At 42.7% G+C, this 15121-nt stretch overlaps 1 protein-coding gene across 1 annotated transcript; it reads left to right on the top strand.

Annotated features, from left to right (window-relative positions):
* Window positions 1–280: 280 nt before the first annotated feature.
* SLC25A27 (solute carrier family 25 member 27) lies at window positions 281–12573 on the top strand. The gene is made up of 9 exons (XM_062571202.1): window positions 281–380; window positions 1897–2088; window positions 2905–2989; window positions 4813–4935; window positions 6139–6251; window positions 8583–8667; window positions 10498–10590; window positions 10928–11030; window positions 12502–12573. The coding sequence occupies exons 1-9, from the start codon at window positions 281–283 to the stop codon at window positions 12571–12573; spliced, it is 966 nt and encodes a 321-aa protein (XP_062427186.1).
* The last annotated feature ends 2548 nt before the right edge of the window (window positions 12574–15121 follow it).

Genomic DNA, 15121 nt, shown 5'->3' with positions numbered 1-15121 from the left:
TGGTTTCCTAGCAGAGTGGTGTCGGTGACAGACTACATTTCCCAGGAGCCTGCTGCGCAGCAGTCGGTTATGTCACTGAGCAAGGACCCTGCAGCTTTTCAGGAGGCATTTGAGCTGCTGCAGTTGCTAGTGCTGGCGCTGTAGAAATATGACCTTCAGAAATTTGTCTCTTAAACAACCCAGAACCTAGTTGAAATATTGATGTCAGCGTGGCCAGGGCTTCGTTTATTTCAGATCCTTTCAGGGTGGCTGGTTAGTCTTGTTTTATGTTACATGCTAAATGTTACCTGCAGAAGAAAAGAGCTTACCTCTTCCAGAGAGATGGCCCCAAGCCAGCAAATTCGCTCTATCAGCCTGTGCAGCGGCTGTGGCAGAACTAGGTACAAATCATCGTCATTTTGCTAGAGGGAAGGGAGTCAAAATTTATTTATGGGGAAAAGGGAACTTCAGTCCCTCCTCGATCCTTGATGTTTGCTCTGGCTTTTCTGCTCCAGAAAATCTCTTCATTCCATTCTGTTCACTGTACTTTTCAGTAATTGAAGCCTTGCAAGTATTTTATGCCACCTAGTTTATCTGTTACCGCAGTATGGGGTTTTTAGATTTAAATCTTTGCCTCTGAAGCTTAAGAGCTGCTGTCAGGAACCTAAACAAGCTGTGTCTAACTTAAGCTTTGTGCTTGCTTTGTTTCTGGAAGAACACTAAAGAGGGCAATTTGTTATCTAACTTAGTTGCAAGGTGCTGACTTCTTTAGGAATTTTCTCTCCACAGTTAATCAAGGAAAGAAAAACAGAATCTTGTGTTTCTGGTTGCAGTAGAGATGTCTATAAAAATGGAGTAAACTGCTTGCTGAAATGCAGGAAGGAAGAGCCCTGGCATCTGCATGGTACTGCTTTGTGATCAGTAGCTTACTTGTAATATTTTTCACCCTACACTGTATAATTTCTACATGCAAACCTGTTGCATTGTTGTAATGATTTGTGACTTTTCTGGGTTTGACGGTCGTAATGCATGACTAGGCTCTAAGTCTGCTGAAGCTGTTAGTATTAATTATATTCCCCTAGCACCTCTGAGTCCTGCTCATGGAAGCACCCTGTTGTGTGGAGTGTTGTACAAATACTGAGCCAAAGACAGTCCCTAGTCCTGGGAATTCACAGCCTGAGAGGATGCAACAGCCAAGGAAGTACCATCACCTAGTGAGACACTACTGGTCTGCATGTAGATACATATACAGTGGTTGCTGAGGATTTTGAAATTAGTGCACATCTACCCCATGTACCCACAATTTTTTGGGAGCAGCGTGGGGAGGAGACTGAGGTGTGCTACCTTCTCTGGCCATCTCTTATTCCAGTGAGAGAGGCAACAAGCTAAACTTCCTTTTTGTGCATCAGCAAAAGAGCTCGGACATGCTTTAGGGTGGCTCATAGGACATGATGGTCATTCTCAGGTTGTTCCTGGCTCTGTACTGTGTGCTCCCCCAGTGCTGGGCAGAACTGGCCACATTCTTGATAAGAGCTTTGCCTTATCTTTATTCCCCTGCCACTGTGGGGAGTAACTGGAACAGATTAAAAAATCTGCATTAAAAAATCCAGAGTCTCTTGCATGCGCATTGCATAACAAATTAAGTTCTTCAGAAAAAAATAGGGAGAAAGAACTGGCATTTGAAAGGAATGTGTTTTTGTTCAGTGCTAAAAGCCACTTTTAGCAGAGTGGTACATAAGTTGTCTTTTGTTCACCACTAATACTTATATCCTGTTGGAAAAGGTCCCTGCTGCCTGCTTGTGCTCAGACAGTCCAGTTCACCACCTTGCGGGGGATATCCTGGCGCAGATGTTGCTACGTAGTAGCTCTCTTCAGGTGGAGCAATACTCATGTTCGTTCCACGCTGTTTCTCTGCAGTGACATTTCCTCTGGATCTCACGAAAACTCGACTGCAGGTCCAAGGTGAAGCTGCCATTCATCGCAGTGGAGCTGTTGCTGGCCAGGCTGTCCCGTACCGTGGCATGCTGCGTACCGCGGCTGGCATTGTGCAAGAGGAAGGCTTACTAAAGCTCTGGCAAGGAACCACACCTGCTATCTACAGGCACATAGGTGACTATCTGCTCATGATGGGACAAGTTAGAGTGCTCTCTTCTGTGGCCAACAGTCTTGGGGTGTGATCCTGCCATATTCCATTGTACTTTAGATATAACTGCAAGGACCTTTTCAGCCTGCGCTGCAGTCCCACTCAAAAATATATTAGACTGGCTCATTCCCCTCTCCTCCCTCCCTTGCCCAATCCTTCACAGCCTTATTGTGGCTTCTGGGAAATAAAAGGTAATTTTCCTGTCATCTTTGCAGGAAGTTCTTCACACTTCACACTTGGAATCCTCAGAACAATAAATATCTTGTATTTGAGAGAAATGGGGATAGACTGGGGAAAAAAGATAAGTTTGCAAGCAGTAGGATAAAGAAATACATCAGCAGTTTTGGCCAGAGGTAACAGCTCTGCGTGTTTTATTTACAAATATAATGACAGAAGCAAACCTCAAAAGCACTTGTGGGAGGTTTTATTGCTGGGCAGCCAGCTGAGAATGAAGCAGCACTCATATCATGAAAGTAGGGTCACCAATGTAGTAGGGTCTCCTGAGCTTGCAGCCGTAACCCGTGCTGCCTCTTGGAAGACATATGGCTTAGCCAGAGAAATTCTCTGACACTAAAAGGTTCTGGCATTTATTCCAGTCAGCACCCTCTGCCCTGATATCCAGGACTTTCATATCTGTATGGATCATGGATGTAAAAGTCAGTGACCAGCTGACCCAGGCAAGCTCTGTAATGTTTTACAGCTAATCTCTTGGTGTTTCTGTAACAGTGCAACGTCCAGAAATGGCAGACTTAAGAACTGTCTCCTACTTTTTTTTTCCATAGTATACTCCGGAGTGCGGATGGTCGCATACGAACACCTTCGTGACTCTGTGCTTGGCAGGGCTGAGGATGAAAGCTTTCCGTTCTGGTAATTTTGTCTCTATACTGTTGCCTGTTTTGGGATTTTCTTTACTGTAGCAGTTCTGCAAAACTGGCTAGAAAGGGATCTTTGCCTCATGACTTTCCTACTTAAAAAAGTTAAATAGAAAATAGGAGTTTAAACACTTATGTGGATTTTTTTTTAATATTTTGGTTTTGGAGCAGTATCTTCATTCAGCTGCGAACAGGATTAAGGAATATTGATCTCAGTTCTTCAGTGGCTTATCTAAGACCACAATTACTCTAGTAATTGTGCCCTAATGAAGAGAAGCATGATGAAGTCCACCCATAGGAATAGCTGCTTGGGAAGACACAGTTTGTCTCTGGGAGGAATTAGCCTGGATGAGAGCTGAGGAAGTGCAGCTTTACCATGATTCATAGTGGCAGTTCTTCTTTTCCTCTTGGGGCAGGGGAAGTTCTTAACTGTAGGTTAGTCATAGCTGGGCATACAGCTGTGTGTGATGGCTGTTAGAGAAGCTGTGAGCTATTGCATAAAACCAGTACCAACACGAGTAACAGCAGCTGACTGGGTAATGAAAACCAGAGGCTGTAGTTCAGCTGAGCCAAGCTGGACTTGCAGCCGGCCTCACGTACAGTGCACAGCTCAGGCAGAATGGAGAGCTTGATTCCCTTCCTTCAGGCTAGGTGAGGACACACTTCCAAAATCAGAATGCAGGCTAGCAGAGATGTCAGATATCTCCTGGAGCCAATTAGCCAACATACTTTGCATAAAAGTGAGGGCTTGTACATCTCGTAGCTGCTGGAGGAATAGGTCCCACTAGGTGTTATTTAGCAGTAGTATGGCAAAGTTTTGCTATTTTGCTGCTTGTCACGCTGCCTAGATAAAGGGGACATGGGTGAGAAATTCTGTCATTATGCCTTTAGCTTATGAGTGGGGAACGTAAGGGGAATAGCAAGGCTTGCTGCTTCTGGTGTTATACTGAGTTCCTAGCTCTCCTGGCTACTGAGGAAACAGGTTGTGAAGGAAAAGCCACCACCTTGTTCATGTGTGTACAATAAATGTCAGCCTAAGTTATCAGCCTCTTTCCTGAGGAGACAAGGGATCCTAAACAAAGCAAAAAGATGGTCTTTTCTCTGCAGATTTCATTCAGTAATACTTAAATCTTATTCAGTCCCTTTTTTGAGAATGCAAGTGGCAGATTGCCACAGAAGTAGCCCTTTGCCTGTGGGGCACGAAGGAGATTTTTCTGTAAACTCATTTGCAAAAATCAGTAAATTTTATAGACTTTTTTAATTGCTAAAATGTATATACAGTATCGTATCCAATCAAGTATTTTATTCTAAAATGTATTCAGTAATCTTAGGCGCAAACTATAAATGTTTTTAAGATGGGATTTATAAAGTATAATATAGATAAAATAACTACAGGAAAAGGAACTACAGATAATACTGAAATAAGCAGAACCAGAAAATTAGCATGACTGATCTAGTAGCAATGTGAGAGCTAAACAAAACTTTATATGCTGGGAGGCAGTTCAGAGTTTTGTATTACCCTTCAGTTATTGTAATATATGGAACAACATCTCTTACTCGTGTATCTTGCCATCTTGCCTTTAAATCTTAAGTGAGGAACATAATGTAACCAGAAGAAGAACCAGAGCATTTTGTTAACATATAATTAACTACCTACAGTTGCCACAGTTATTAACTTAACTCTGGCTCTTAGTATAAGAAATAGTCATTTAAATTTGTTTCATCTGGGCAATGCTGTTGAACTCCTTAGATCAAGCACTGCGATTTGTTAAGCTTTTCAGTGTATTCTGGAGCAGGTTTTCTTTCCCATTGCAACAGGAAAGCTGTCATTGGAGGCATGTCTGCAGGTGCCATCGGTCAATTTTTTGCCAGCCCAACTGATCTGGTGAAGGTACAGATGCAGATGGAAGGGAAGAGGAAGTTAGAAGGAAAACCACTGCGGTCAGTTCCTCTCTAAGCTGGCAGTTCTTCTGTTAATGATTACTCTTAGGCTGTTGCGAATTTCCTTGTATATGGGACATACGTTCAGACCATTTTAGATGCAAAATGTATGGATGTAATTTGTCCAGCTCATTTCTGCAGCACATACTGTGAGCTTGGTTAATCATGCCCCTGTTTCGTCTGGTTCTGTTGCTGTGGGAGGCCCAGATCACAACGATTGAACGTTGTATACAAAAAGCCACCTAGACTTAAATATTCAAATCTAGAACAGATGGGTCATGACTGAAGTTGATACCACTTGGTAGACTGTCTGCCATATATGACAGGGGGTCACTACTTTTGCCTTGCTTACTGTTTTGACATCTAATGCTGTTTTCAGTTTTTAAACTGATCTGAAAAGAAGAATCACTATAACACCAAGGATCACAGTACTATTAAACCACTTAGTCAGGAGTCAGTCATGTTTCTTGAGGGAAGGAGAGGAAGGGTAAAGTTTTCTCTTTCTCTCTTCTACCACCCTGTTTCCCTGGTGGTTGATTTGATCTCTTCTGAGAAAAGAGTTGTACCACCTGATGGCTCTGGGCAACAGAGAGGGTGAGGAACCTGAGATTTCCTCTTTGTTCCTTTTGTACTTGCCTTTCGTCTTCTTACATATCATTCCCTTAAACCACAAACCCTCACTGATCCTACATACACAGCAGTTCTGCTCCAGTACTTTTCTAGAGAAAGGGAAGAATACTTTCTGAAGAAGGGAACCTGAAAGGCAAATGGCTTGTTCTCACACTGCTGTGCAGGAAGCACAGCAGCAGCAAAGGCCTAGGTTCGCCTGTGAGCAGTAGCACTGGAGACCCTTCTTGCTGATACCAGAACACAGTGCTGTTTGCGCCCTAAACTGCTGGCATCATTTGGTTTCTCATGTTTTTAGTATTGCAATGATACTGTGGGGTCAGAGGGTCATCTATCATTAGTGATCAGATTGCTGCTTACCAGGGAAGCTGGCGTGTTTGGAAAGTTGTCTCAGTATGAAGGTCAAAGATTAAACGCATCTGGAAGGCCAGATCCTCACGGGTATAAATTTTCATTTTTCTGACAATGCTGGTGTGCCACCAGCTGGGGCCCTGGTTCAGCAAGGCCTTGAAATATGTAAAACAAAGATTTCTCTATGGCTGAATGTTCTGCTTACTGCTTGAATATCCATTTCAGATTTCGAGGAGTGCACCATGCATTTATGAAGATCCTTTCTGAAGGAGGAATACGGGGGCTTTGGGCTGGATGGGTGCCGAATGTTCAGAGAGCTGCTCTGGTAAACATGGGAGGTAAATTTAAAACTTACTCTGCAGTGCTTAAGGCTGCATCTGAACTGTAAGAAAGGAGAGTTAGCTGCTCAACTAATCTCAGTCTCTTGATTCTGTGTTGGAGTCCTGTTCAGAGTGCACTTGGCTTGCTTTCCCGTAGAAACGAAGTTGCTAAAAAGCATGGTTTGTGCCTGAGTTCCTGTCAGGGAGTAGTGAGGGCTGGCTGCTCTCCGAGGGATGGGGAGCCAAGAGCTAATTGTGGTAACGCAGGCAGCCTGGCAGGGGCGTTGCCAGCCCTCCCACTGCCCCAAATGAGGTGAGCAGGGCAGGCTTGGAGATACTAGCCAGGTTCAACCAAGAGTCTAGATCGTCAGGCAAGTTTGTTTGGTGATGAGGCAGCTCTGAGGTCAAGCCAGGAAGCCAAGAAGTCAGCCTGCAGGCTGGGGTCCAGGTCAGCAAGGTCCACGGCATGGCTATAGCTGTGAGGGAGCTGTGGACAGGCACACCTCCAGTGAAACTTGGGCAGGTACTCAAGGCCCCGGGCTGAGCTGAAACAGGGCTCCTAGGCCCATGGGCAGGTGTGTGGGGGTGACCCCAAGTGAAGCTGTTCAGAGCCGTTAGAGCCTATTAATGCACTCAGGGTCCTAACAAAAGCCTCCCCTCCAGCAAGGTGTCTCCTCACAGCTTACAGAGATGCGAGCTCAGAAGGTACTTGCTGTGGAGTGATTTAATAGCTATGGGGTATCAGTGGGCTATTTCAGGGCACAGAGCCAGGATAGGTACTTGGGAAAGTGGCATGGCCACTTTGAGAGACTTGGGCCTGGGTGAGGGGGTTCAGAGTGCCTAAGAGAGGTCCTGGAGGCCTTGTTACGCTTGGGGAAGGAGGAGGATGTTCAAGCCTCCTTGGGGAGCCTCAGAGACAGGACAGTTCCATCAAGAGCCTGGGGCTGTCAGTCAGTTAGTGCTGCGGGGAAATCAGGGCCCAGGGCCATGCTTGCCCTTCAGGAGGAGACAGGTACAAAGTCCTGCACAGGTGCAGATGAGGCTCCATGATGCATGGTTCAGGGCTTGAGATGGCTCAAGTAGACTGCCAGTGTGGGCTGGCTGTTCCCTAGTGGCTGGGATCCAAGGTGGATCCAATGGCCAGTAGGGCAGGGACCTTGCTAAGCGGGGCTTGTCCCATGGTAGCCAAGCAGGGCAGACTCAGGGATGACAGCCAGCTTCAACCATGAGTCCAGATCCTCAGGCAAGTCTGAGGTAAGAAAGCAAACCTAAGGTCAAGCCTGGAAGTTAAGTTAGGATCAGGTCTGGTGAGGGTAACCATGATCAGACACAGCCCAGTGATCACTGGCGGGTCCAAGGTCACACCAGGAGGTCCATCTACAGGTCAGTGTCTGGATCCAGGCACAGTCATGGCTATGCCAAAGCTGCAGAGAGGCACAGCTACAACATAGGTCAGGCAGGGACTGAAGGCCCAGGGCTGGGCTGAAATGGGTCTCAAGGACAGCAGTGTGGTTGAAGGACCAGGTGAGGTTGACCAGGGTTAATAATGCCCATCAGTGCCCTCAGGGCCCTAGTAGTCTCCTGAAATAGGGTGAAGTTGCTGCCTGAGTGCTCAACTGATCCAAGAAATGCTTATTTTTCCCATGTACCGATAAGAGCCCTCCTGTGTCTGCTCAGAACTGCTCAGATATGTTGGTCTCTGCTCTCCTTTCAGAGGTTTTTGCCTATGACATGAACTCTTTCACCATTGGAAAATGTTCACCATTGGCTGTACACCACATTTGGGCTGTAAAGCCCTAGAAAGAGCTGGGAGGGTCATCCTGGTTACTAGGTAGAGCTTTGAATTTTCAGGCCAGGACATTGGAAATGTATCCCAGATCTGCCACTAACTTTCAGGCAGCCATCTTTCATTCAGGCTCCCAGACACTGTAACTCATGTCTGCTTTCAGCCACTCATGATATGTCCATGGCACATGCATCCACTACTATTGTCCAACGTTTCCAACATATTTCATAATATTTGCAAACTGTTACAGAAGTGGGGGAGGTACAACCATTGTTACTGTGTTGTTTCTGGTTTTGGCGAATGAGTTTTTTTGCAAAATTTTCCATTTAGGTAATCCAGAGAAGAAGGAAGTGAAGTGGGACATATACTCACGTGTCTAATGATGGGAGCATGAGGAGCACTGTGTAGGTTTACCAACTGCCATCAGAAAGGGGGCAATGTTAGCTGTGTCAATAGCTGCATCAGAAATACAGGTTTTGCCAAGTCTCCTATCGTAAATCAGCAGTAAGCAACAGAAGCACCATCTTTTCTAACAATGTTTTCTCTCATTATTTCCTTTACAGATCTGACCACTTATGATTCAGTGAAACACTTTTTACTTCTGAACACACCACTTGTGGACAACAGTGTGACTCACAGTGTTGCCAGGTGCCTAATTCCTTTATCACTCCTTTTTTTTTTTTTACTATGGAGTATTTCCAGCCTCACTGTCTAGAACTGAATGACTTATCTATGCTAGCAGAAGCCCCTATTCCTTGGCTGTCTGAGAGGACATTATTGTACAAAAGACACAAAGGATGCAACTATAGCTACAAAACTGCCCTCACTACAAGTGATACATTATATGGTATTCCTATGCTAACGAAGTGCATCTAGTGCAGTCATAGCGACTACGGACTAATCATGGAATACTATTATCTTCAGGGAAATCTCTTTTCTGCTTCCCTCTAACTAGGAAATGGGAGGAATGTCTTTGGCTGCGTTGTGTGTCTAGCTCTGTGAGCTGCTTCAGTTGCCTGCTACGTGAGTGGGGAAAATGCCACAGCTAATTCTGCACAGTTCTTTGCACACCCATCTGGTAAATTCAATGTGGCCTTATTACACAGCAAAGCCAATTCTAATAAAAGAATGTTAATCTATGAAATAATTATGAAACTAGAGTAGAAAAATACCTGTGTTTGAGGAAGAGTTTGCTCTGATACTGTTCTCCCTACTTTACCAAAGAAGGAAGGACTGAAAGTGAGCCATTAGGGAAAAACAAACAAACAAACAAACAACAACAACAAAAAAAAAAAAGCAGGAAAAACCTGTAATTCCATAATCATTTCTACAGCAAAGAACTTTTAACCAAGATGTCCATGACCTCTAAGTATGGACAAGCAAAATGTTTGGCTTTTTTAGGATCAGAACAAGTAACACCAATGTTGCTTCATAAGAGCGTGTTATATTGGACACACTTATAGATCGATCCCTGGATTTCTTCTTAGCGGTAGATGTACCCTCCAGATCCTGGGAATGGTTTGCCTGAAACTATGTATAGAGTATTCAGTGGGTACTGTATGTGATCAGTTATGTGCAAACCTTGTTATTTTTTTAATACTGCATTTCTTCTCTTGCTTGTACTTCTTTGTACTATATGACCATTTTAAAGATCTGTTTTCAAGGCTTTCTATACCCGCCTCAAAGACGTTATATAGATTCTTAATGTTTACACATCTTGAAGCTCTCCTGGGTGACGATTAATACCCCATTTGTACCATGGCACTTATATTCAGTGTCATAATTCACCTAAGCGAAATTGTCTTGTGCATGGTCAGTTCACAACCATGGTATCAGCTAGCATGGTATCTGTAACATGCTCTTCTGGTAGCTGTTTCTGCAGATAAATTTCTCTTTCTGATCTAACTCTCCTTAAATTGACTGGGTTTTTTATTTATTTTTGGGGGGGAACAGATGGATCTTCAGCTGAAATAGACTGCCATAGTTCCGTTGACTTCATTGAAGTTATCCCACAAAGTATATAGCCTGGAGTATGTAAAATGTGAAAAACACATTTAAACATCTCAGTTTTCATTTGTGAGATTACAGGAATTTTCCTTTTTCTAAGATTTCTAGTATTTTGTGTAATCTAGCTTTAATTGTAGCAAAAAGTAAGAGAGATATAATCTCTGTAGAACAACCTCTTTTATTTTCTTAAATTATGAAGAAATCTGCCTTAAACACTATCATAAATCGCCTATTATATATACCTGCCTCAGAACTACAGAGACTGGGGCAGCTCTGAGAGGATAGTTGAGATAGAGCATGAGGAATACTAGCTTTCTCCTAAATCAAGTTTGCATTGAGTTACAAGGTATTACTCATCATTGTACAATTACTATTTTAAAATATCTTTATTCTTAGAATCATGATGTTTAAATTTTAATGATAAACCTTAGGGTTTTTTTTTTTCCTTTAAGTATCTGTTGTTATTGACAGTGCATGTTCTGGCCTGGTAGCTGCTGTTCTGGGAACTCCTGCTGATGTAGTCAAAACCCGGATAATGAACCAACCAAGAGATAATCAGGGAAGGTATGGACATTTCAGACTGATTTTTTAAGTAGAAAGTTTAAAGCCTGAGCATCACTGATTTATCTGGAAGTTGATCCAAGCACTAAATCTCTAATCAGTTCTTTACCTTGCTGTTTTAGTCTTGCATATCCAGGAGATTTCTGTTGTAATAATCACCTAAGCTTAGTAAATTAATTAAGTGGAATTCAATTCTGATTAAACTCCAGTGACTTCAGTGAGAGTACAAAAGATCATTTCTACAAATTTATCTGATAGAGATGATTTTTCATGTGGGATGGGATTTTTTTAGTATGTATTTGTAATCCTAACAATACTTTTTCTCCTTGTATGTTGCTAGAGGTCAGCTGTATAAGTCTTCCACCGACTGCTTGATTCAAACTGTACAGGGTGAAGGGTTTATGTCTCTATATAAAGGCTTTATACCAACCTGGATGCGAATGGTAAATGCTTTTTAAATCTTCTTACAACTAGATAATTGAACAACGTGGCATTAAAATGTAAAGACCTCCTTCTACGTTGGCATTTCCAAACTATTTGGTCTTTCTGAGTATTCTATTTAATTGCAGTTAGCATATTTGAAGGTAGTGGATGAGACAAACTCCTGTAGTGTCACTTCACCCATGTTGCCTCTTGCACCCCTTTAGTTTGGAAAATGCTGTCCTTTATATTGCTAGATGTTTTCTTTGCTTTTTACACCATTTCAGGCTCCCTCCTTTCTCCCTTCCCCAGTCTCTCTTTTGTTTCTTTCTTGCTCTCAGTCCTGAACTCCCTCTGCATTCTTCTTGTTTTCCTCCTTCTCCCCAGAATTTCTTCGTTACTCCCCCGAAATCTCACTTTTGCCTTGCTTGTATTCAAGCCAGTAATTTAGGTCTACATGCTGCTTTACCATTAGGTACATCTATACAAGTGACATCTATACAAATAAATGAAACAGTACTTGGGGCAGGCGAACTAGAGCTTGACTTTGTTAGATCATGGTTGGTGTTCAGTCTAAAGCAACCAGAAAATTATCAAGTTCTGGGCACAGTTTTGGGGTTAGCGTGAGTCAGGAACAATTCCCTGTAGCCGATTTGGATGTGGTCACCTTTCTTGTCTAGAAGAATTTAACCGTATAGATGTGCCTAGACTCTGCCAGCTTGCTTCAAGGCTACAGGAACAAGTCTTTGTACTCTTTAGATTACCACTACAGATGCAGCATTTCAGATTGAGCACTGTAATTACAGAAAAATAGCCTCCTTTCTCTAATGCACTGGGAACAACAGTGGCCTGCAGCATCTGGTAAGAACAGCTACACGGAAGTTCTGCTCAGTCTCTGCCTCCCTGAGCCAGAGCATATTCAGTATTGCTGAGGTCTTTGTGAGTTTATTACAAAGTTAAAAATTTTCACAGAGCACATGTCAGCTTGGATTTCTGAAAGGCTTATAAGTATGGGTAATGTTTAGCAAGTGCTTCAGAGGGGCAGGAAAAAGTATTTCCTAGACATGAGATACCCTTTTGCCAAATATCAATCTATTGTTCCAAAAACACAGCAGAGCTTCTCAATTATATGGATGTAAGATATGTATTTTATGCAGGAAGAAGTACATAATATTCTGGTTCCAGTTTTAGATCAAGTAAACTGTTTTCTAAAGAAACTTAAGAAAATATTCAACTTGAAGTAGACTGCAAGCATGAAACATTTCAGGTCAAACATTTACAGGCTGGGAAACTGAAAACAGTTTTTATGTTCGTTGTGAAAGATTGAGTAGCCCTAATCATATACAATACTACAATTTCTGCAAGGAAGACCTAATATGAGATTGCACTAAAGCATATTATCTTTAAAAACAGATGCAGCCAATTTAATATAATGTATTTATACTTTTGGTCATTTGTATTTTAATCTTCTAACTTCTGTGATTGCTTTCACAGGCTCCTTGGTCACTGGTATTCTGGCTTACATATGAACAAATCAGAAGGATCTGTGGAGTCAGTTCTTTCTAAAATCTTGAAACCACATCAATACACACAAAACAAGAATCAGAAAGCTTAATTTTCATTCCACAGAGCACCCCCAACCCATAGAAAACTAAGTCATTTAGCAGATTGGCAGTAGTATCACATGTACAGGTTTATGCTGCAGATTCAGTCCTTACCGGTTAAGACGAGCCCTGATCTAATGACACTATTTGCTTGGGAGACTGATATCCGAAATTTAAGTTATCCACAGGATAAAACTGTCACAAAAAAATTATATTTCAACCTGCAGCAAGAACCAGCTTTCTGAAAGAATGAATAGAGGTAAAAAATCTACCAAACAGGACTACAATTTTTTCTTTTCATAATAGAGATTTTTCCTATAGTTAAGGACAAGAGTAGGTTGAACAATGCAGCACTGAACATCTTCTGTGGCTGAGCAGGGGGCACCAGTCTGAAAAATCAGTTGGGAATTTTTTGTTACTATTACACTTGTATACACATAGAAAAAGAACTACCTCTCTTTAGTTTGATGCCTCAGCAAATCAAGCATATAGTGCTAAGTACTGAAATAATTAAAGAAGCTGATCTGATTTCAAGTATGTTTTGCTCAGAAGGCGGAAGGGTTTATCTGAATTCTCAGAAACTGTCCCACCTCTTCACTCAAGCATTTGAATATTATTCTATGCATATTCATGACTGAAATTCATTGCTGTACCTAAGAATCGAAAGCCTAGTTCACTTTAAGTCCCACCTGAGAAGCTAATAATGCACACGCTGCCCACAGGACAAGCTGAACTACTTGTCTTTTGAGGGTCTCAGTGCTGACCTGGCAGACTGGGTGATCAATGCACCACTTTTCTGTGGAAATAAACACTCTGCCTGCCAATTTTAAATCTAGATGGAAGCATACTTACAATATTTTCCCCATAAACACAACATGTTTGCATACATGAGTGATTTTTTTTTTTAACCTAAAGCTTCCCATATTTCATAGGCAAGGGGACTGTAGCTCTTTGTTATTAAGCTTATCTCTGGCAATCATAATGTAGCTATCTGACAAAGCAAAGCTGGCTTTGATCTAGCAATATCTATGAATGACAGCACTGTACAAGGGTTAACTGCCTGAGTAAAGACTTGAGATTACTTCTAGATTAGTCTTAGAAACTAGAATCTTCAATAAGACAATTTATTATTAAATACAGTTTGGGTGTCTCTTTGTGACTGCACTTACGCTCTTTGATCATATTATAGATCTGTTGTGGTTGTATGTGTTTGGGTATGGTGTTGAACTGTGGAGTGTGATTCTAGTTTGGAAGAACTGCTGTGTAAAAATTCACCCCCCCCCCCCCCATTACTAGGAGGTCAAAATGTTTTTGTTCAGAAATGTTTTTATTTTTCTATTTGTCAGCTTGAGAAACTAATCTGCATTCTTTCTTTCTTGCACATCACCAGCAATAATAAAGAAGCAGGCAAAGCTGCTTCTTCAGTAACATCCTGAGTGGTCCTGCCTGCAATCCTGTTACTCAGATAGACTTGATGATGGATATGTAGAAGTGCCTGATATAAAAAACAATTTTAAAAGCCTTTTAGTGAAAAACTATTTGACTGCTAATAAAGCTCTTTTGAGTATGAAACACTGAAGAAAAGAGACTCTTAACAGTGCCAATGCCTAGTATTTTGTATTCAAGAAAATCATTCTTGAATTGTATTTTTGAATTTAAGAAATAAATGATTTGAATATGCCACCTGCTACATTTCTTTTTAGTGTTTTGTAATTCCATTTTTTTCAAGCAGGAATGAAGCACCATATAAAGCACTTGGCCATATTAGACTAACTAGCTTCAATTTCAGAACTAAGAATTTTCCCTAGGAGGGCTCCTAAGATTCCTGGACCAGAATCTCTGGTAGGCTAAGAATGGCTCCTTGAGGTCCTTGGGTGTGACTCTTTCTCATACTGCACTTATGACTACTGTCCCTAAAGGCTGGGAGCCAGCCCTACTAAAACTTCGGAAGTCTATCTAGGAAAAAGGGGTGAAAACAGGGAGAAAATATGATTTCAGAACACAGCAGAGGAAATGAGGGGTGACATCAAAGGGAACTGGAAGCGATACCACGCAGAGCACCTGCTGGCACTGCTTCATGAAGACCTTCAGGGTGCTGCCTAGGGCTGCTCTGTCCATACTTGGGAGAACACCAGGTGCTGGTGTCCCTCTGTCAGGTGTCACCCTTCCCACACTCTGAATGGCCAACCAGGCCAGGCTCAGAAGGTGGTGGGTTTCCTATGACTGGGGGAGGCCTTGAATGGAGATGGTGCAGACCAAAAGGTGAAACGAAGCCTTCAGCCTCCACAGGAGCTGCTGAAGAAGCCTGAGGCAGGCTCGCACTGGGGTCCCGCAGGCTGCCAAGCGGCGACCCTGCGCGTCCAGACTCTAGTTCAGGTGCACCTGTGGAGGTACTACGGCCGCAGAGCCTCTGCAGAGCCTGCAGGTGAGGACCGTCCCCACGGGGCTGAGCCCGCCCAAGCTCTCGGCTCCGGGCAGCCGCCCTCGCACCCACCCCCGCCGCCGCCGCC

The sequence above is a fragment of the Rhea pennata genome, chromosome 3, assembly GCF_028389875.1.
Source record: "Rhea pennata isolate bPtePen1 chromosome 3, bPtePen1.pri, whole genome shotgun sequence".
Lineage (NCBI taxonomy): Eukaryota > Metazoa > Chordata > Aves > Rheiformes > Rheidae > Rhea > Rhea pennata.
The sequence above is the reverse complement of the archived record's forward strand: the minus strand, read 5'-3'. Positions and strand labels throughout refer to the sequence as shown.